Source organism: Balearica regulorum, chromosome 6, assembly GCF_011004875.1.
Source record: "Balearica regulorum gibbericeps isolate bBalReg1 chromosome 6, bBalReg1.pri, whole genome shotgun sequence".
Taxonomy (NCBI): domain Eukaryota; kingdom Metazoa; phylum Chordata; class Aves; order Gruiformes; family Gruidae; genus Balearica; species Balearica regulorum.
The window spans coordinates 32,010,169-32,033,374 of record NC_046189.1 but is presented as its reverse complement, the minus strand read 5'-3'; the positions used below and the strand labels follow the sequence as shown (position 1 = coordinate 32,033,374).

At 44.9% G+C, this 23,206-nt stretch overlaps 1 protein-coding gene across 10 annotated transcripts in view; it reads right to left on the bottom strand.

Annotated features, from left to right (window-relative positions):
• The window catches only part of KALRN (kalirin RhoGEF kinase), a 515,104-nt gene that overhangs the window by 12,090 nt on the left and 479,808 nt on the right, over nt 1–23,206 (bottom strand). For 6 of the 10 annotated variants that reach the window (XM_075757095.1, XM_075757084.1, XM_075757086.1 and 3 more), the window contains 7 exons: nt 19,395–19,633; nt 18,243–18,490; nt 14,903–15,026; nt 13,497–13,556; nt 3,932–3,959; nt 3,329–3,500; nt 1,048–1,169 (listed from right to left, as the gene is read on the bottom strand). In XM_075757095.1, coding sequence (XP_075613210.1) covers nt 1,048–1,169; nt 3,329–3,500; nt 3,932–3,959; nt 13,497–13,556; nt 14,903–15,026; nt 18,243–18,490; nt 19,395–19,633 — 993 coding nt within the window. Of the gene's footprint in view, nt 1–1,047; nt 1,170–3,328; nt 3,501–3,931; nt 3,960–13,496; nt 13,557–14,902; nt 15,027–17,511; nt 18,491–19,394; nt 19,634–23,206 lie in introns of those variants that run through there. The other 4 variants (XM_075757094.1, XM_075757093.1, XM_075757087.1 and 1 more) reach the window with 3 other exon arrangements.

Genomic DNA, 23,206 nt, shown 5'->3' with positions numbered 1-23,206 from the left:
CTCTTTACCTGCCACCTTCTGCTGCTCATTTTTGCTCCAGCTCAAGACCTGATGAAAGCCTATGGAACTGAGGAAAACAAATATTCCCATGGACTTCACCAAGCAGTGAGTGAGGTTCTGGAGGTGGGGAGGCAGTTACCCTTGAACCGTCCAAAAAGGACACAAGGAAGGCATTCAGAGTGCTTCTGTGCGTATGGCGCTTGGTATGTTTGGCAGCAGATTGACAAATGGCCAGTAATTCTTCTGTGTTTTGCTCAGGGCTCCCTTCAGCACAGGAGGAATTAGTGCAGCCACTAACTTGCTTGGATAAATTGGGGAAATTACACCTCTAGGGCAGCTTGTGAGACCAAACAAATTGACTTCTAAATGCTTGTGACAGTCCCACATCTGTTAGTCACCAGTTAGACATTCGTCTCTGTGCCATCCCCTTCAACGTAGCAGGTACCCTTCATCTCTCATGCTAACAGATCCCTTCCCAGAGCTGGAGGTCATGAGCATCAACCCACCGTTTCATATTCATTACAAGTAGACAGGTCACTAATTACAGCGCTGAGAATTCAGGCTCGGAGACGTGTCTCTGAGTTGAGCCCCTGCAGAACAGTTCACCCAGGCCAAAACCCTACTTTTGCCTCCTCTGCCCCCTACAGAGAAGAGAAGGCTGAAAATCTGGATTCCCAGGTGCCCCTGCTCCAGGCAGGCTCTAAAGCCCAGAGCTCCCTGCAGGCAGCCGGGGCGTCATCCCCCCAGCCGACCTTACCGAGCCCCTGGGAAGCAGCGCTGCGAGCAGGATGCAGGAGCTGAACCAGTGCCAAACCATTTTCATTTCCCAGATGTGATGCTTATGATCAGACGACTTAATCAAGCACAAAGAGTCTGCGATGCCTTCGGCCATCAGTGGGAGTCTTGGCTGAGGAACGGTTGTGTGATTTTAACGTCTCAATTCACCTGGCACAGCTCCACGTCTGGCTGCCTTTGTACCGGCTACTCCTGTGTGCTCCCAGCCCCCACCAAGGAAAGAACGCTTGGTGTTAAGGTCCGATGCCCTACCTTGTACTTTGATGGTCGCAGAGGTTGATGCGGTTCCGTGTTCATTGGTTGCCACGCAGGTGTAAATGCCGCTGTCCTGAGGCATCAGGTTGCAGATCTTCAAGGTGAGCTCCCCGGAGTCACTGTGGATGCAGGAAGCCCAGATTATAAAACGCTGTTTCACTCGCTAATGCTTTCCACACCAGTCCCTGTCCTGCCTCATTACGAACACACGTGCATGCAAATCCTGTCAACTCATTTGAAGGAGCTTTCCCCCAGCAACCTGGTACCCAAGTACAACCCCTCCGTTTGTCAGGATTAGGCTGTGAATGAAACCTTCGAGCAGAATGGTCCAAATTGCCTGCCAGGCAAATCTACTTCTCTGCTGTGGCCTCAGAGGAGAGGAGGAAGGACCACTCAAGCAGCAAGCAAAGTCCAAGAGCTGAACATGCTGTGCCTGTCCAGAGCTGGTATATCTGGAAAGACTTCCCCAGGCACATCTTTCCTATCTCAGGAGATGCTGAGCTGCTGTGCCTTTGCAGTTAAGTCCAACACAGCCGGACAAATTGGGCTTCCCACAGATGCAGAAGGCAGTCACACAGCTCAGGGTGCCTGACATTTCTGGGAAGCTTCAGAGCCCTGGAGCATGTGCCGATGATCTAACGAGGTTGCCAGGCCCCCGGTCAGAAGGCTGGAGATCTCACAACAGCTAAGGATGAAGAACGCCAGCGCTGAGTTTGTGAGGGACACTCAATCTTTGGGCCAGTCTGAGCAAATAAACAGCTCTGCGGAGTCTAGTGAATTTACAGCAGGTCTGTACATAGTCACTTCGGTTTGCACATTGCAGTCTTCAAAATGCAATTTAAGGGAGTTGACCTGAATTAAAGGATTGTGCTTGTGTAACTGCTTTAGCTGTGCTGGAGACCCAGCTTAAAGCCAACAATAAATTCCCTTGTTGGCAAAACTAGACTAGTTCTTGAATGCGTAATCTATCGGAAACTGCAGAAGGACATGGTTGCCAGTATAACTGCCTGGACACTGTGGCTTCTGCTGGCCTGACTATGCTGGTTTACAACAGGACAGAAATATCCCCTTCCCCCGCAATCCGGACACTCATGCCAGCAAGATTTGTAAGAAAGACAGCCGCTGATCTGCTGGGCCTCTCCTTGGCAGGCAGTGTCTTCACTGAAAAATAAATATGAGTAACAAGAAAATACAAGTGCTGATAGTGCACAGAGAGCCAACGCACAGGCAAAAGGCTGTGATGGAAAGCAGAACCCTGTACGGAAATATCTTCCAAGCCCAACCCTAGCCAGAAGCCTGAAGATAAGGCACTAGTGATCTACTGAGTAATGGCTAAAAAAGACAATTTTGGGTGCTCTGGGGCAGCAGCACAAGCCAATGGTCTCTGAAGGACGCTCTTGATCAGATGTAATATTTTTATTGAACGTGTAAAATCCCTTCTCTCCTAGTGTTCATTTTTCACTTTCAGTGACTTTGTATTCCCTGGATTCATCTCAGTCTGCACCAGAAGTGCTGAAAAGTTCGTGTGAAAGATTGCCTCCCGGAGATTTCCACTGCAGCTCGGCCCAAATCGCTTACATAAACTGCAGATGAGCATCCAGCAGCAGGCTGTTATCTGACCTGAATTCAACTCCAGATCTTTTTGGATCTTCCCTGTGTTTGTTGTAAAGATAGTTTTCCTGCCCTGCTAGCCAGGCCGGGAACATCATGACCAGCATCTTTCTGTCCAAGCGCAGCCATATGTAGCCTTCCCAGGAGCACATGTAGGGTTTTTAGGAACAGCTGAGGAAAGGCTTAGCAAAACTGCAGGAGTTGCCACCTCTGCCCGTGAAATGAGAAAACCCCAATGAGATATGGGCATTGCAAGCCGGTGATGGTTTGTGCTGCTCAACTCCTGTTCCTCCCAAAGGTGAGCAATGGCATCAAACTCAAGCAGAGAAGCCCCAGCAACACGGAGGCAATATTAGTCAAACTAATATATTGGAAACATTAGTTGCTTCTGGCTTGCAGTTGGCTCAGGAGATCAATCAGAGGAAACTCACATCTGCCAGCAACACTCTGTGGAAATACCCTACAGCAGCTTGGGAAAATATAGAGCTACCTGAGCACCAAAGTCTGACCCTTTCTAGCTGATGTGTGGTGCAGCGATGTGCCAATACACCATGCTAGACTCGATTAACTGCATTTCTGATGAGCCTCGTAGCCTGGCTGGTGCCATATTTGAGGGCACCATGACCATCATGACCAGCTATGCTAGTATCCAAAGACAGGACCTTACCAGGATGACACTGTGTAAGTAGCTGTGCTGTTGTCATTGTCAAGAATGTTTTGATCTGGTCCTTTCCAGGTTATTGTTGGCTTGGGCCGCCCACAGACTTTGCACTGCAGCATCACTGTGTCGCCGAGCAGGCAGGTGATGTCCACTAACGGCACAAGAAACTCTGGAGCCACTGGAAAAAAACATGGACACACACACACACACACACGACACGTTCTTTTAATCTACAGGTGAGGATGTTTCCCATAAAAGCCTAGAGAATACATTATAGGACCAACTATGGGGTCCAGGTCCCAAAGAACTAGGGGTCCTGGGATTGTGTTACCAAACTCCCCCTTTACTAAAAGCCAGCTGTTGATGGCTCGGCAAAGGGTGTAGCAGGGACTGTCTGTCCCCAGGCCTGTGCTCTGGCAAGAAGGCGAGACTTTGTGAAGGCAGGTTTGGGGGTTTCAACCTCGCCCACGGTCCTTGGGCTGTCTGAACTGAGACCGCTTTCCCTGGGGACCGAGCAGCAGACAGCGGCCTTTGCTGTAAACCCTGGTGGGTACAGAGCGTGCTGTTTCACCCTCTGTGCCAGTCACTGCACAGCTGTCCTTAACTCACCTTCTTGAATGAAATTGGGGTTGATTATCTGAAAAATACAAAGAAATAAAAGCATTTATTTTTCTGAACAGTGACAAAGAGACATCTGGTTTCACAAGGTGCCGTGGTGAACCTGACCAGAACTGCAGAAGCACTGACCAGTGGCTACCAGCACCCTCTAAAAACCGGCACATGCAGCAAGCCCTGTGACCACTGAACAAGCCCGTGCACAGCTGGGAAAGTAAATGAAAGCTACGGCTTCTTGAACTCCGATAAGGCTTCACAGGTAACAGGCACGACACTACGGCTGAGGAGGGTGGACATGCTTTCTCTTTGCTTGGGTGATAATGCTCAAGCCATTAACTCTTCTTCCCAGAGTTGGTTTGTGCCCTCCTGTGCCCAGCTCCGGATCTAAGTCACACAGCGCCTGCAGTCACCTCACACCTGGGGTGTCTCTGGCCATTAACCAGCTTTGGGAAGACTTCTTTCAATTTCTGCTCAGCTTCAGGGAAAAAAGGTAAAGCAGTAAACCAAAAGTACTGCCTTCTTTTTGCCTACTGGCAAGTATCAGTCCTGCAACAACTCTTGGTCTATCACAATGAGTAAAATTTCATTCATTTCATTGGACTGCTGGAAACTTTCCAACTTGAAACTAGGTTTGGATAACCAAGAATTATTTTATCTAACTAGTTCATTGAGCAAGTTAGCAAAGACTTGAAAAGCTTCTGTCTCTCCGTGGCCTATATATGCCAATTACCTCAGGTAACCCTGGAAGCAAAGTTGAGAATAGTCAAGACAACACCAATAAGTTCTTACACGCAGCATCAACCTTAACTACATAGTGGTGTACAATGGTATAGAGGTTTTAGCCTCATTAACTGTTTTAATAATCTCATAAGGCCTTGTTATCCATATTCAAACTAATAATTTGATATCAAGCACCATAAACATCAGTGTGGTTTATCTGGCCTTAAATATCTTTGTTACTATCTATTTCAGAGCTATTTTGAAAGATGCTAATGAAGCAGTGACCTAATTCGTGGTCTGCCAAAGCTGATCGGAGTTTTTGCAGTGGCTCAGAAACCAGGCCACAAAGCAGAAGCAATAATCCTTCAAAATAACATAGATACATCTTCAAGATTTCTATTTATATTTTGGCTTTATAAATAGTTTTCCAAGGTGAATGACTCTGGGTGCCATTCAGGGAGGCACTTGAGCATATTCAGGTTGATTTTGGTTTCATAGCCCTTCTTTATAGCCTCAGGCAAAACTCTGGTACCAACACTGAGCCCTCGGGCTGCTTTACCCTACCACTACCAGAAAGCCCAAACGAACCAGGCGTAACATGGACTCGCCACTCACAAAGGTTCAATTTTTCCCCATAGAAACAAACCTTACATCAACAAATTCCTCGCCGTCTGAGACAGAGACTATCCTTTGTCCTACCAACAGGCAGAATTTGATCCTTCAGGACACATCTACAGAGAACCCAACGTTCATGGTGGTGGCTCAAACAGCTGGTCAATGCCAGTGCTTTACACTCTGTGCTTCAGAAACAAGTAGGGGCTGCTGCTTGTGGGCAAAGCAGGTTTCAGTTTCTACCACGTAGTCAGTCAGTCCTAAAGGTCTGTACCTGGTGGGCAAAAGCATGATGGTTTGGGCTCTCAGATGCTCGCGAGGGTGCTGAGATTTCAAACGCTTCATTCCCAGCATCCTGGAAGGAGCCAACCTCTGCTTACATCCCTGGAGAGGACTCTCTGAGGACTATTACTATATTTAGGGCGGCTTTTTTTTTTTTTTTAAAGCCATGTTGGGAGGCACCTCTGCAGTGGGGAGGGGGCAGGAGAGCGTGCCACCCCTGTGATGAGATGACTGGACTCGGCAGGCAGGAGCCTGGGCGGGTGAGGGAACCAGCTGGGCTCTTTGGGTGCCACGTTGTCTCACTCTTCCCAGCTGCACCTCCTGGCCCTGGTTTTGCTTGGGAAGCACAAAGCCCCATCTGAAGGATTCAGCTGGGCACCGATGCCAGGATGTGGACCTCCAGCCAGCCACCCGGGAACCTCCAAGAGGGTGAGGGGCTCAAAGACAGCGATTGCTGCTCCACAGGGTCCAGGACCCACACACCACCCCCTGGATCCTGCGAGCAGGGAGAAATCGGGGCACAAGAGGGCACTGGATGAAGAAGAACATCTTCTCTCCTACCTGTGCATGTGGAAAAGGAGAGATGATCTTCGTGATTAAGCTGTATGGCTCACACAACACAGCAAAGGAAGAAAAAACTGTTCTGAGGATAACCATCACTTTCACTCAGTGACACCATCCACTTATCAGCTGAGTAACCCCAGGCATCAGCTCATTTGCACATACATCTTCATTTTTGTAGTTTTTGGCTCACACATCTGTCCTCTGAAGCTCTCCCCTTCCTTCCCTGCAGCATGCACTAAATTCACTTATTATTCACTGATTTCTGTCCCTGTAGGATTAGAGATCAGGAGCAAGAAACGCTCCTAACACTTTATATTAATTTTATAACTCCAAAGGATTCATTAGAAGATGCAGCTACAATAATGAATGTAATGGATATATCTATAAATAAATAATGCTACATTTCTAATGACTTTCAAGGCACAATCATTTATAATAATTGCCTTACCAATGTTTTTTTTCCTTGCCTCACCATGGGAATATCATTAAGAAAATTACCGCTGCTAGATAATGTGGAAAAGTCTATGGGTAAAATTCACATTTCCTTTGCTGAAACTTCATCTGTTAATTAATAAAATGTTACCTAACAACAGTCCCTCAGCCACGTTGCAGCTTTTGCCTACTGTAAGGTTAGGCAAAAATAAAAGCCTGTTTGCAAGAGAATGTTTAAGTGCCACCAAAGTGATTTAATACATCACTTAATTAGGGAACAGGATTTGATCTACTTTGAAGGAGGGGGTCAAATGACAGGATGAGAATAGATTATTTTTTTTTCCATTGGATGAAATACCCGTAGTTTGGTCCAGGGTGGGTGAAAACTTGTAACGCTCTCTCCGTAGCCAGGAGAGTTTCTGTTTCCAGTACAATGATGGCTAAAAACGGAAACCCCGCACAGGGTGACAAAGGCAGACCATGAAACAGCCTCTGCTCAAGTGATGTGGGGTCTAATGCAAACCAGGCAAAGACAGGGAGCCGGAGGGAGGGGGGGGGGTGAGATAAAGAAATGGGAAGATGGCTCAGGATTATTCAATAAAAAAGCCAGAAATAGCCTTTGCTTCTCCCTCCTCCAGCCTCCGCTGTTTCAGGGCTCAAACCAGGAAAGATACACGAGGTGGTACTGGAATGCCATGGGGACCTGCAGGGATCTACGTGACTTAGATCTAAGTGACTTAAGCGTAACTTAGCGTAACAGCCAGGCTTTGGAAGAGCAGCACAGGTGCTGCATCCAGCAACTCATTATTTTGCAGTACTGGGCCACTTTTTTTTCTCTTTTGTTAAGCTCACATTACAAAGATAGAAAGGCATCTGCAGTAGTATCAGCAAAGTCCACTTGCAAAGTGACTCCGACCGCCCTAATTCTTAGCAAGAGCTTAGCTTTCATTTGTGCATGCACGCTGCGCCTGGTGCGGAGCGAGAAACCATTCTGCAGTGCCAAGGGCCGGCTGAAACGCTCTGCAAGCGCAGCTCGGCTGTGTGCGAGGGCTTCTCACCTTTCCCAGGGTTTGCCTCTGCGTCGCAGACACCCTCGCCATGCCTAACTCACCTCCCTGGCGGAGGCGCGAGCCCAGCCCAGACACACGCGATGCACAGAAGGGCCCGGTGGATACCTGGATTTTTCCAATGCCGCATTTCAGGCCCACTTTAAGGAAGCGCATCAAAAAACAGGAGCGAGAATGCTTTTTCCCCAAAGGATATGGCTGAGAGAGTTGGGGCTGTTCAGCCTGGAGAAAAGGCAGCGCTGGGGAGATCTAATTGCAGCTTTCCAGTACCTGAAGGGGACCTACAGGAAAGATGGTGAGGGACTGTTTATCAGGGAGTGTAGTGACAGGACAAGGGGTAATGGGTTTAAGCTGAAGGAGGGTCGATTTAGATTAGATGTTAGAAAGAAATTCATCACTGTGAGGGTGGTGAGGCACTGGAACAGGTTGCCCAGAGAGCTAGTGGATGCCCCATCCCTGGAAGTGTTTAAGACCAGGTTGGATGAGGCTTTGGGCAACCTGGTCTAGTGGAGAGTGCCCCTGCCCGCAGCTGGGGGGTTGGAACTAGATGATCTTTAAGGTCCCTTCCAACCCAAACCATTCTATGATTCTATGATTCTATGATTCTATAAGGCTAGGCTGCAAACCAAGCCCTCTGTAATAAGATCCATGCTTTATCTAAACAGTAGAGGGCATGTTTACTCCATGAGAAGCAGCTCAGCATTTTGTAAACACTTCATGGCACTTGTTGTTCAACAAGTTAAAATAAAATATTGACGCATTTGAACATGCTGGTAGCAGAGTCAGCAGCATGTTCTTTGGTCCCTCACTCAAAAAAAAAAAAAAAAAAGTAATGATTCTCAGAAAAAAACCAGAATGAGTTACAGAGGAATTAAGCCAACTCTAATTTTTAGGAAATGATCTATCGGTCTGTCTCTGACTAGGCCAAATTTGAGACTTTTGGGGGGACAAGTTCACAGTGTTCCCTCCATCCTCTCCTAAAAAACATAAATTAACAAGAGAAATTTCTTGATAAAAGATGCAACTAAGTAGCCCGCTACATGTGGATAGATCTGTCAAAGGGAAAATGTAATTTAAAATGAGGGAATGGTATCTGATGAAATGTCCCAGTGTCTTGGTGGGGATGGGGAATGCCTTCTGGCACCCAGCATGGATGGGCTCATCTGTCTTTGAGATTGATGGAGAAGCCACAAGGGATGCTGACTGTTGTACATGCATCCATGCAAAGCAGAAGTCCTCGTGCCCTCGTCACGCCCTTGCTGCGAGGCCCTAATAGCTGGTGTGGTTCCGTGGCTGTAGCAGTGGGATGTCTCTGGTACTCCAAGCACCGTGTTGTAGCACTCTACCCCCTTCCTGCAGATGAAGTAGGTCACTTCTTCCTCTTCCGAAAGCTAAACCACAGCACCTGCGCTGCCAGCTCAGGGTACGTCACACCTGATGAGCCACCTTCCTGGTCAGTCTCAGCAATCCCTGCCCACTCAGGGCAGCAGGACCGCAGTGTCGCCCATGGAGGCCACCCCAGGGAAACACAGTAGGTTCTCAGGATCGTACTCGCCCATACCATGACAACAGGCCAGAACAGGCTTTCTTACCAGCATTGTGGGAGATCTCGCAAAGAAAGTATGCTAGATCTGCTCTGGAGATGGACAACTCAAGGCAGGGGGTGAAGGCGTTTGCCCAAAGCACTTGAGAATTCTTGGCCTGAGCTGAGTGTTGACTTGGAGCCAATGCTGTAGCCACCAAACCATTACTTACTCAATCACGTGGACTGTGGGGGTGCTAGCACAATATTCTTCCCTACAGGATGTTTCCTAGTGCTTATCTTGCTCTAAGTGTCTCTGAGTAGTTCTTAGCATGCTAAAATGTCGTAACTGAAAAAAAATAGATTATGAAGCCCAACTTACATTCCTTGGCAGTAGCCCAGCTCACTAATCTAATGATGGCACTTCCACTGACTTGGGGTGGGCCTGGACTCCATCTCTTCTTCGCACAGCTAAGAAAGTGGAGCAAACACGAGACACTCGGTGACAGTTGTGTGTTGATCAGGATTACATACAATGCACTGCAGTTGGAGTCATGCTGTGCGAAACAAGACGTCTGGACCCATGTCAGGTCCCTACATGTGATGTCCACCCCAAAGCCTGGAAGAACTGCTGCTGAATTTAGTCAGGTTTAGCTCAGTCAGGTCTTCTGACTGCTGGGAGGACATTCACTTAGACAAGAGAGGTAGCCCGATGGGATTTGCACAGTTGACTTATGACCCCTTCAGCAATATTGAAACCCCATGAGACATTACGACACAGAATCGTAGGACAATTAGTTGCATCATTGTCCAGGACCTCAGACTTAGGTGTGGACAATATTTACTGATTCACAAGGGCATACACCTTCTTCCCAGAATTGGAGCTGCCTGTGCCTGTGCAATTATCTAAAGACATGTAGAAAGGGAGTCTCCAATCTTTCTTAAATATAGGTTACTCCTCTCCATCACGTGGCTACACATGCTCCTTAAGTGCCTGCTCCTACGTTCACATGCCTAACAGGTGAGTTTGCACCTTCTGTTTTGTGAAACAACAGTGCAAAGCAGAAAACTGGGGGGGTGGTGGGTGGGAAACTTCGTTTCCATGCTTATGCATTTTCATTACATATTGATAAACAAAGAGAAAAGAAAGAGCCACAAAGAGATACTATTTCTAGTCAAAGTTAGAATGAATGGAAAGTTCTCCAGGATGTCCTCTGTGGGCAAAATCACAGTAATGGCGTTTTAGCTCTTTTAAAACAGTCACCCAGTATTTCAGTTTCCTGCTCTTGCTGTATTTGTTCTCCACATTTCTTTTTGTCTGTTTCCCCTTGAAACGAAGGCGAAATGCTTCAGAAATCTGGAATCTACTGAACAGATAGGTGGTATTTTATAAACAGGAAGCACAGCTAGATCGGAAAGACCACAGTATCTGTGGGACATCATGGATACTATGACCAGCTTACTGACTTCTTGCACAGTGAGTAGGCTGGAGGTAAATTGCACCATTTCCAAATAATTAGTATGGCAGCTTTGCATTTAGAGACTGCTCGCTCTATCCCAGCACTGGGTGCACGTTCTCATGCACGATGGGAGGAAGAGGGATGTCAGGGGTGACAGTCCTGTAGGAGAAGCCAGGTGACTTGCCCTGTTATTACCTGGCTGTAATAATAGCTACCAACAACTCCACCTTAATGACACGGGGGGGGCCTCGTGCACCTCTGAATGTTGATGGCCAGGACACTGCTTTCCTACTGCACTCATAGATACTCCCAGTATCTATGAATTCCATCACGAGCTGAGCCAGGTGCGAGGACAAGGTCTTCCCCCTCCTCGGGCAGCCAGTCACGCTGTCTCCAGCTCACCTGGGAGCTCACCAGCAGCTCCCCTGGGACGTACCATGGAGTAGGGAAAGGAAAACCAGACGAGATACTGATTTTCTGTGCACACGCAGGTTGGGGTGGAGGGGTAGCACAGCTGTTTAACAATTATTTAAACCTAGGAAACAAAGCGTAAAGAGCCGATGAAGCCTTGAACCAGGCTCTGGTGGTGAAGTAGCTTCCCTTGCCTCTGCTTTAATGAGAAAAGACTTTTGCTCCCAAGGCCTTAATAGAGTTCATTTCTCAACATGAAAAAGGAGCATTAAAACATTGATAATAAAGGGAAAGGGAGAACAGCTCTGGCTTCCAGGGAATACCTCAGACCTTTACAGAGTAGACTTCCCCATGGCTGATTCTAGGGCTGTTTCCCTCACGAGCATTTTAGCAACCTGCCCTCGCTCTGCTCCCTCTGGATGATTTTGTTTAGTTTATACTGCGTACCAGCAATCCTCTCCCACAATATTTCTTAGCCAAACCAACGAGCTGACCGCACTCAGCCCAGGCTGCAGATGTACTAAAACCAGCACAAAGCGAGGGCTATGCTGCTCCTTGCAGGGCAATGTCACCTTAGGTTGGCGTAAGTCTCCCCCAGAATTGCACTCATTTGCTCTCCCTCTGCCATTTTAAATATTTGCTCAGTCCCAAGGAGTTTTGCTCAGAAGCAGACTGGAGCTTTCCAAGCCATGAGGAACATTGTGGCTCCTGGGGACTGCAGTGCGGCACAGTGACACTGTCACCTCCAGTAAGTGACCTAGGAGATGCAGGACGGGGTTTCTGAGTGTAAATCAAGTCACATACCAGGCACATAATTACTCCTCCAATAGCAGATTCATACCACAGCCAAGACTTCAAATTAGTGTCTTTTGGTTTAAATAGAAAGGATCTTACCTCCTGAACTGAGGAGCAGGCAAGAACAGTAGACTGTACCATGGGAAAAAAACCGAAATCAAACAAACAAAAAGACCCACATGGAACATGCCAGAGCTGACTAGAAATGCCAACAGTGTAAGGGCTCCGCTGGCAATTTTAAAACATCTGGTTTTCCTCCTATCGAGCAAAGTCAAAACACAGAAATCCTCTGCAAAAAGAACGGTGACCCTGACCCAGCTCCGCACATTACACCTGTGTCCCAGCCACCTTTTACTCCACAGGGCAATTTCCAATGATCTCAAGTTTACAGGCTTACGTGCGGTAACTGGGCACTGCCTTGTAACAAATACATCTAGTTGTTACCTGTGATTGGCAAAATGCTCTCTGAAAATGCGAACACACTCCTGAGAATAATGCAGCTTTAGTGGTGAGCACCATTCAGTCTCCAGGATGTCGGCTGGGTCAAAAGCTTTGCTTTAGTACACATCTTCTTCTCAAAGATGTGTTTACTGATTCCAGCACAATTAAAATAAAAGAGAGCCTACAGGATAATAGCTGAGGTGGTACATCTCTTTTTTTGTTGGTTTTTTTTTTTGTTTGTTTTCTTTTGTTTCTCCAGAAGGAAAATCAGCTTTCTTTTGCAGGATTGTTATAGTGCAGCCCGGCTAACAGCATCCTGGAGATCTCCTAGGACACACAGATAGCCCTGTTCTCCAGTGACCTGGCCCCATCAACTCTAAAAAATCACTTAGGTCTCTCTAAACCTTGTCCTTGCCTGTTTCAGCAGGAAGCTCTTTCAGCCTTGGTACAATGTATACAAATGCTTGGTGTGATCACCATACACAGAAAAAATGGGCCCTGCAAGGTATTAATTGAGAAGAACCACACAGGTAACTCTGATTTTAAGCTCACTCTGGCTCTTTCAAAAAGACATGTCTTGGTCACTCCACTAGAATTAGTGGCTTCATGCTGGAAAAAAAAGAGTACTGTAATGTGTCACGAGTTGGGTCCACCTATCTGCATCAGCCTTGTCGATCATACGGGTACCTTAATGCAACCGGTTTTACCATTCTCCTTCAGTACCTTTACAGAAATGTGATTTCCCACTATTTAAGAGACATCAACTGCTAGGAGAAAAAAAGAGACATTGTCTTTTCTGACCTTCTAGGTAATTTAAAGCACTAGTTGTGATGCAACAACATTTGCTCCAGTGATCTATAACACAAGCCTGACTAGCAGCTCAGCATGTATTGCCAGGGCGAGAGGTGTTTTTAATATAGAAAGCTGCCACATTTATCGGCAGTTGACATGCATGCATTATCGTTTCATTGAATGATGTCCCAGGTGGGACAGAGCGACTGAGGGTGGCTACGTGAGCACCCAGCTCAGCAGGAGCTTGTTCCTCAGCTTCCTCCACTGATCCCATCACAACGGCAGCCCAAACTCCAGTTCACTGCTTGGCAAAACCAGACTTGGCGCTTTGCGTGACTCACACTTAATTGGCACAAAGGTCCGTGAGTGATACAGACCCACCAGCTCCCCTTCCAGCAAAGGCATTTCAAAATGGGCACGTTACTGGAAAAAAAAATAATCACAAGGATGATTGTCTCTACCTCCATGCTAGTATTGGGGTCAAGGTCATCACACTCTGATTCCTCTGAGCTGTTTGTCTCCTTGTTTGGCAGCATGAAGAGGAAGAAAAAGAACAAGAGATTAGAAGAGAGATTGGTTAGACAGGGCAGAGCAGCACAGGAGTTGTGAGCAGCATGGAAATGGGTAACAGTACAGAAAATGCTCCAAAAAACCCCAAACAAAACCCAAACCAACAACAAAACAGGGGAAGCAAAGGCAAAGACATGCTTTTGCCAAAGAAGAGGCAGTCGTTCAGGTAGTAAAAACAGCGAGGAAGCAACAGGAGGAAGAACTGTGGCCACCATGCTGGAGCAACCGCTGCCCTCGGGCCTGGCCGGCTGCAGGGCGGCTGTGCGGTGGGTGCGAGGGGTGCCCGTGTAGCAGCGGCAGGGTTCCTCCCTTTGCACATGCCATGGCTATTTCACCGGGCTTACAAGATGGAAAGCCTCCGCAAAGGAACACACTATCACGGGCTCTCCTGGAGAGGGGTGGATCCAAAGGACATGCTCAAGTGCTTTCCTGAATCAAGGCTGGGCTTTGGTTGTGTCAAAATCACAAGTGTTTGCTTGCCTCGGCTGGGAGGGAAAGCCCCAGATTAGTCGTGAGCAGGTCTCATGGTCCGTTTATAGGGATGGATCCTCTGAATTGGAGCACAGTGGTCAGGCACCCAGAGCAGGAGATGGAGTTTAACCCCACAGTTCTCAACCTTTTCCATACTGGGAGATCTCAGAGAGAGAGAGACAGACACACACAGACACACAGACACACACACACACGGACACACACGAAACCCTCTCCTGGCAAGACCGAGTCAGCATCTCTTCCCTGTCTGATAATATGGAAAGAAAAAGGTCATTGAGACCATCTCCCCAGACTGAAAATCTTAAGCATCTCAAGGTTGAGAACCTCTTCTCTTAAGGTGTGGTGAAATACTGGCCTAAAGAAAACTCATCCACTTCAGTAAGGCCATTGGTTCACCCAGTGGCTTTCTCACCGCTGCAGCTGCTCTGATGGAGCTGCAGACCAGGCTAGCTCAGAGGTCAGTAAATCACTGTTGTCCCAATTTTAAGAACAGTTATTTAACCTTATATATAGTTTTGTTTTTTTTTTAAAATGAAGATTACTTACTTGCATGTGGGATGCCAGGAAAAAGAAAACAAAAAACAAAGGCTGCATTTTATCTTGCATGCAAAAATCCTGCTAAAACGGATACTACAAAAAAAGAAAAAAAAAAGATAACTAAAGTGGAAAAAACCAAACGAAACCAAAAACCAAAAAACAAACCCAAAATTGCCGCCCCCTCCCTCTCTCAGGAGAGGATGCTATAGGGGGTGAAAAGGATGGGAAGCAGGAGAGCAGCACACAGCTTTCAGATGGCCTTACTCACTTTAACAGAGACTTTGTTCCCCAGAATATCCTTGGATTTACGTGGCCCATTGGCTTCATTTTTGCCACTGCTCTCCTTTTCCGCCCGCTTTCTCATGCGCAGGGTATGCCATGAACATGACTTCCTGTTGTACCAAAAAACGCAGCAATCAAATGGCAAATCATAGCAGAAAGGAAGGATTTGGAAAGGGGAACCAGCATCCACATTTGCGATTACTGCAGTTCCCTAGAAGGTGAAAGCCACTGGCAATATGCCTATCTCAGTCTGAGCAATGAGAGTTGAAGTTAAAAACCAACCCAAACAGTTCTGCGAAGCAGATGTTGTGCCACACTTGCTGTTTAAATGCATGGAGCGGGAAAAAAATGCCCAGGATGGAAGCAGGTGACTAGAACTTGGTCATCTGGTTTTGGGGACTTTGTCTTGCATTGCCACAAATTAAAATTTATTTTACTTTTGCTATTGTTGAAAGATCAATTTGGTCCTCAGTCATGTTGGTTAAAAGCAGTGAAATAAATGTAAATACAGAAGAACGGTCTTAATACATTACTCAGTAGAGCAAATGAAAAAAAATTAAGAAATTCAAGGTGTTGCTCCCTACGTGTTGCTCAGAACATGAATAGCTCAACAAATAGGAGCTACTTCATTAACTTTCCAAGAGATAAGTAATTTCCTAGAACGCTGTGCCTCTCAAGACCAAGAATTTCCCATTTGGTTTTGCCAATCCAGTTAGAGAGAACATCAGTCAGTCCATGGTTTTTGGCTAGCATCACAGCAGCCACGATTTCCAGTACATTTTTCAGCCCTCATTACTGCTTCTGTGACCTTACTCTTGGAAAAAAAAAACAATAGACCACGCCACCCTTTGTAAGAGCAATGCCGTGTTGACAACAGAAATTGCATATCAAAGCAGACATAAAAAAATAAAAAAACCCAACCCAAACCAGTTCTTAATATGGATTTCATTTGGTTTAAATAGTGGACAGGTTGGGGGGGGGTGTTGGGAAGAGGTATGTTGTCCAAAGCAGAAAGCTCTCAAAACAGCAGTGTGATGAGCTGGGATCCAGGTTCAAAGCATCTGCCCACCTTTAAGTCATGCAAATTTGATTTGCATGTTTAAGCCCAATGTTTGGCACATATGTCTACAGTACCTTGATACATTTTACAAAGCAAGTTGCATGTAATCCAACGATCACCTGCGATGCCAATAAAACGCAGTATGTTAGCAAGGTAGGACTCAAAGGATGCCCCACACAGCCGACGCTCCCCCGTGAACACTGCGTTCTGATTCCTAAGCATTTTTTGGTTATAATTCAGCTGTACAATAGCTCAAATTAAAAAAAAAAAAAAAAAAAAAAAAAGAGTAAACTAACAGCTTCCCAACAGCTGGCTGCCACTGACACAAGGCTGAACTGGGTCGATTCGACTGTTTTTGCAACTAGGGTTAGTGTCTCCACTGCCAACAGCTGGCACGGGCAGTCATGTTTGAGCACAAGGAGCACCGGTGCACCCTGCACATCTCAGCTGGACAGTAAGTGCTGTCCGATATTTGGGTGTTTCTGGAAGAGGTCCAAATGAGATGTGCAGAGCAGGGGGAGTTACCATCCAGCACTTCAGGACTGTTACATTTTCCTTTAAGATACGGTAAGAGTCAAGGACATGGCTGATGGAGTCCCTGACCTATCGGTGAATAATACATGGTGCCAAAACTACAGGATTGACCACATATTTTGTGTACAGTACTTGTCAACAGAAGAAACAGTTTTATTACTTATACTAATTAGTCAATATGATCTCGCAGACTAGACAGGGCTGAAGATAACACCTGCTCCAGGTCATTTTTTACCCATAGGACTTCTATTATTCAAGCATTTTTTTGGTTTCAGGGTTGTTTTAGCTGTTTGAGTCTGAAAATGTGATTTAAGACTTTAAATCTCACTGCAGTGAGAGAGAGAGAAGTGCAATGCATGCGTCTTTCAATTTTGTTACACCTTCCTGGCCACAATTCATACAACTACATAATTTGATGCAGAATTTGACTGTACAGCTGCTATGAAATCAGTCTTCACCAGGAGCCTGGTGCTGTGGCTGAATGTAGGGGCACGTGGTTGCATATCGTGGTTAGAGAGGAACCCGGGAATGGCCGTGGCGGATGTGCAAGAGACGTGCTAAGCAATTCCTTTGGCTTAACATGCAATTCGTGGTAGCATTCATTACTGACTGACAGCTAAAGGCATCATTTCTCTTATCTGAAACTGCAGCAGAGATCGAATTACTATTTTTAGTGAATCTGTCACAAAATCTTTCCTCGTGTTCAATTCTGCGCCTTGAGGTTCTCATGTAAGGTAACACAATTTGTAGCATACATCATGCATTACCATCTAGTCATTTTAGATGTTAAAAGAAATCAACAGGTATTACTGAAAAGAGGGTTGTACCTTCTGTATTTAATACCAAAAAACCACTTTCTTGCATTAGTCATTTCAGACTGACAAATTTCTAAAAATCAGAAAAGAAAAATATATATCCACACATTTGTTAAATAAGCAACTAAATGTTATAAACAAAAAAAACCAAACCAAAACAAAACCAAAAAAGGGTCAAACTAGTTCTTTTACCTCATTAAAACATGCTCATGGTGAAAATTTATTTTACATATTTAAAATAGTACATTTAAAATTAGTTACATTACAGGTACAATGATGAACATTGCGACTATTCATTATATTGCACAACCTGACTTCATCAATATGAGTTTGTTTCTTTTCTTTTTTTTTTTAAATAGTGCAAAATACTTTATACAGGAATGTACTTGGATGGGGGGTCTTGCAAACAAAAAATATATTACAAAAGTTACTACGAACAGAAAAAAAAAACCCAAACCAAAATAAAAAAGATACAAGCTGTACAAGGAAATTGCCATAGACAACAAAATCTCTCCTCCTTGAGAAGCGAACCTCAGTCCAACACGGGGCCTGGATTTTTTGTGGGGTTTTTTTTTGCTAGATGGTGTTATAACCAATATATAGATTAGTAACTTAATACAACATAAATATAAGTCCAGTCCAAGCAGGTCCATGTTGGTGTAACATAAAACATGTCTTTAACCGTCTACAGTTTTATTTCTCTCCAAAGTATAAACAAAACCCCACAAAATGAAAATAAGTAAAACCCGAGCTATCCACCATGGCTGCCCGATGCTGCGGATTGACCACTCAGCTTGTTCCAATGGCACTGTAGATAAAAATCAGCAGGAATTCCCTACCATTTGGGTTAATTTTTTATTTTTTATTTCCTCAAAAAATCCACATAGTGCTCCCAGCGAAGCCAACATGGCACTTACTTGATGCTTCCGTCGCTATTATCTGTAGCAGACTTAGTGAGGGGAGCCAAGATATTGCCGGGGATCCATCCTTCAGCAGCCGGAGAGTGGTCATTTGCAGGCTGGTACACCAGGAACATGTTCTGCTGGTTGATAGCAAGGATCTGAACCACCTCTCCTTGATTCACACAGATCTCATCCTCCTTCAGTGCGTAGTAATCTTTAATCACCACCATGGAAGAGGTCCCATTGCACCCTCCCAAATCAGTCTGTGAAAATGGACACAACAGAAACCGGTGAGCAGGCAGCACTGAGGAACCTGCCTTTTCCGGCAGCAATCCCACCACTTCATTTCCAGCCTAACTGTAGCAGAGAAAAAGATATAAAACACTAAAGGTTCACATTGGTAGAAAAGGATTTTAAGGATCTGAAAGGCAGCAGTGATCTGATACAAACCAGTCTCCTATTTCATATTAGATTTCACAGCTGCCAGTCATGGTGCCCCAGCCATGTTCTCATTCGTATGGTGTTACAGATGAATGATCTGTGCTGAGCCAAATGTGGGGAAAGACCGATGCAGGTGCACATTAGAAGCCAAATGAATAATCACATATCTCATGATCTTAAATAAAGGTTATATTGGAAAGTGACTTTGGTCAACCGCAGCCAGCAGCAGGGTCCAAACACTGCTGATGGTTACTGACTCTTTGGTGGTTTGTGTGCAGTGCACATGCACACAAATTATAACCTTCAACTGGCACCCTGCGAACTGTTACGTGGGAAAAGGTCTAAACTCTTCTATACCATCAGAGTAGACCTCTTCAGGAATGGGTAGTTAATGGATATTAGAGAAGCCTGAATATTGCTGTTGCCAGTACTGCAAGTGGAAATTCAGTTCACCAGGTCTGTGAACACAGTGCCCGAAAAAATGCTGGGTTCAGCCCTCCGGGCTCCAGGGTCAGGCTCTGTCTCCATTTCCCAGCTGAAGTGCCACCCGTCTGGATGCAAGAGCTTTCACAGTCTCTGTTTAATCCTAAATCACATTTTACACCATTGCTTCAGTATGTTGATTCCTGTTGACCTGGTTAGCTGATAATTAAAGCTAAGTTCACAGATCATCTCCAGTGTACGGAACGGGCTATGAGATCATGTTTTATCAGATGAGCTCAGTACCTTGCTTTGTTCATACTTGTCTCCGGGCTGTGAGTGTTCATACCCTGTGCTGCCATTGGAGGTAGATATCTTCAGGGGTGGGAGAGATGGGTTACGGCTTGTAGCCTTCAAAGGCTTCTCAGACCCTACTGGAACAGAAGAATAGGGTCTGCTGTTGGGCTGAGGAACCCTACCGGTCTGGGGCCTCAGCACTGCTGAGCTACTTTCTTTGCGTTGGTACTCTATGGGAGACTGCAGCGCTGCAAAAGAGGACAAGAATTAGCTATACGCTTTCAACGACATTGCAAAGGGATGCAGAGTGGGATTCAATCGGAACAGACACGTAAGTTGCAAATCACACAGGAACAGGAGGTGCCACCCATGGAAGCACACGGCACGTTCATGGCTAGACAGGACACACGCGTTTTATGTTGTGCTGCTCATGAACTGAACACAGCACTCCATGCTACTGCAAAGAACAGCTGCTCTAACCAACACAGTGGGCTAAAATATTTGCCATTTGTAGCATACATAATTGCATTAATTGTCTTTGAAATCACACAAATTAATCACATCCTGTAGTCAAAATAAATGAAAGCCTGAATAAGAGATGCACAGCTCAATTACAGCAAATTTTGCTATCATAAGAAAACACAGGTCAAGACCCCTACGTCTCATTTGCGTATTCCCAAGAGTGTGACTACTAAATACTCTTCAGACATGATGCACTGCAACTTGGCTCTCTATGTGCTTTCTATATTAACTACTTTGGTTCAAGGATACCACGGGAAATGACCAGCAAGTGAGGAAGTATAGATGGCATAAAGACATTAATCCCAGCAGCCCAGACCTCTGCAGAAAATACCCACAAGCAACATAAAACAGCTTCACACGCCTTAAAAAAAAAAAAAAAGAGTCTGCTTGTGAGAGTGTACATTTCATAGTCATGGAGAGAGCTTACAGTGGGAAAAGGAAAGATAAAAATGCCAGATGGTAAAGAAATAAAGAATTTGTTGTGTTTGGAGAAGGGATCAGGGCTGGGACTCACAGCGAATGGGAAAGGAACAGATTTGCTAGGCTCAGACTACCATCCCCAGACCTATGGGTTTGGTTTTTGCATGTCATGTGGCTTTAATGGATGATTTATAGTGAGTTAATACTGTGTACATGCACCAGACTAAACCTACTGGAATGCAGAGAGACTAGTCTAGCAAGAGGCAGACAGAGGACATAATGTCACAGCATCAGCCCAACCAGGGAACCACAACAAAACAAATGTCTTTCCCAACAAGAGGAAAAAGAAAGAAAAACAGAAAGGCTCAGCACCACACAGCATACTCTCTAGCATTCCCCTTCCAGAGAAAGGCAGGGCTACTTCAACAAGAAATTACCTAATTCTAAGGAACAAGAGATTAAAAAAAAAAAAAAAAAAGGAGGATGCCACATCACCATTTTCTCCAAAAGGACAAAACTAGATCTAATACAATCTGGAAGATTACTTGGCTCCAAAACCTACACAGTGACTCTTGTCACAGAACTGATTAATAATGGATTAAAACTGAAGGAGGGTAGATTTCGATTAGATATTAGGAAGAAATTCTTCACTATGAGGGTCGTGAGGCACTGGAACAGGTTGCCCAGAGAGGTTGTGGATGCCCCATCCCTGGAAGTGTTCAAGGTCAGGTTGGATGGGGCTTTGGGCAACCTGGTCTAGTGGAGGGTGTCCCTGCCCATGGCAGGAGGTTGGAACTAGATGATCTTTAAGGTCCCTTCCAACCCAAACCACTCTGTGGTTCTATGATTTATGCTACAGTGACTACAAGTTTCACTCGCTTACCTCAGCTGCACCTGAAAATGGTTTGGTCCTCCTGCAGATCAGCCATTGAGGAGAAGGAAGGCTGGGGAGAACTTTGACTGTGATTTTGACAGGGTCGGTGACATTTTTCTAGTATATACAGTAGATTAAGCTGCAAGGTCTTTAGCCGTAAGACCCAAATGAATACTTATCTATCTTGAAACAATCTATCCTACTCAGTGCTTTTAAAGGGTATTTAGCTGAGTGTCCACTGTGACTACTAATTCCTCCGTTAACTATCACAGCGGCCTGGCTTCCAGCGTCCTGTTCAACATCTGTTAGTATTCTTATGGGCTTCTGGCAAAAATCAGTGTCTGCATACTTGCATGTTCTCTCTTTCTCTCTCAACCCCCCCTCTCAAAACATAATTAAAAAAAAAAAAGGTCCAGATCAATAGCATTCTCCTTATGCAGTACATCTACCAGTGACATATTTTCTTTACACCTTGCTTCTTAAAGGACAAAGAGAGAACAGTCACTATAGCCACTATAGACTGTCACTATAGACTGTTTGGTGCACAGCCTGTTTCTCAAGCTTAGCAGTTTTTGCTTTTCCAAGGAAAAATATGAAAAGCTTGAATATTACAGTGTCATACAGCAAGGTTTACATTTATGAACTGTGGATGCCAATACTATGCTTTGTACATAGCCCCTTACTCTTTAGTGCTTCCCAGTTGAACGGAGAAAATCAGAGACAGCTTGGGCAAGAACTCACAGGGAATATTTTGTTATTAAGTTTACGCAGCATTGGCTCAGTGTGGATTTAGTATGATTTTAAAGACAGAAAACATCCGCTTTAATGAAATGCAAAGCTAAAGAACGTATTTAAAGATTAGTCAGCCTCAATAAGATTACATCCTAAAAGCCACTTAAATTGTCCTGGGCTGGACAGGATCTACTGGATACAATATAATTTTCTTGGATCTTATTTATAGGTTTAAAGTAAATCCTTAAGCCTGTGTTTTAATATAAATTTATTTTTTACTTCTAGCTTTAGAGATACTGATGATTATGTTCCTAACCCACCAAATTCCTTGCTAGCCTCACAGAAGACAGACTAAATAGGGGCCGTGAAGATGCTTCAGTAGAAAAAGGGGCTCACAGGGCAGTAAGTCCTGGGAGGATAGGAGGGAACATATGAAAAATAAAACAAAGAGTAAGAAAGATGTGGAAGGGACACAAAACCACTGCAGTAGTGTCTGTGGGGTTCTCACAAGTTTTTTAAAAAAATTCTGTAGCTAACCATTAGTAGAATTTATTTTTATTACAATAAGCCCTCTTTCAAAGCCAACTGCACTGACACAAAACCAGCAAGTTTTGCTACCAACTGGTCTGAGTTCTCCAGTTTGCTCATCTCACCAATGTATTTCAGGAATTGCTTTACAGTGGTTGTATTGAGGCCCTTTCTATTCCAAATCACGGAAACCTAATATCAAGTTTTGGAATCATGAGTGAAACACTATTTCCTTTCTCAGCTCAGCCACAGTTTTCGAACTGTCACAAACAGCTTTTGCATGTAACCCTCTTCCAGTTAACTTGTGAAAAGTAAAACTAAGCTAAATTAAAATTTTAAAAGGACTACAAAACTTCCATGTTGAAGAAAAGGGAACCTTTGTTTTGATGTGAACTAGAAGAGCCTCTTCAGATTTTGCAATAAAACAATCCACAAAACCAAACACCAACACCCAAAAATCAAAAAAGCCAACAGATTGTGCCAAGCCAAAACGGTTTGATTCAAGCAAATAAATTTCATTATTGAACGTGTTTTAAGTTTTTAAATATAGAACTCTTTACTAATATAAGCTCCATTAAAAAAGCTGGTTTGAAATGAATAGTACAAACCAATTTTGGAAGCTTCCAAAGTAATGATTCCCACTTTGTTGCTTCCAAACTAACAAAGAGATACTATTTTTAATTTTTTCCTCTAGTCCTGCTTCCTCCTCTTTCCCTCACCCAATCAAGAGCAAGATCAAACTAAA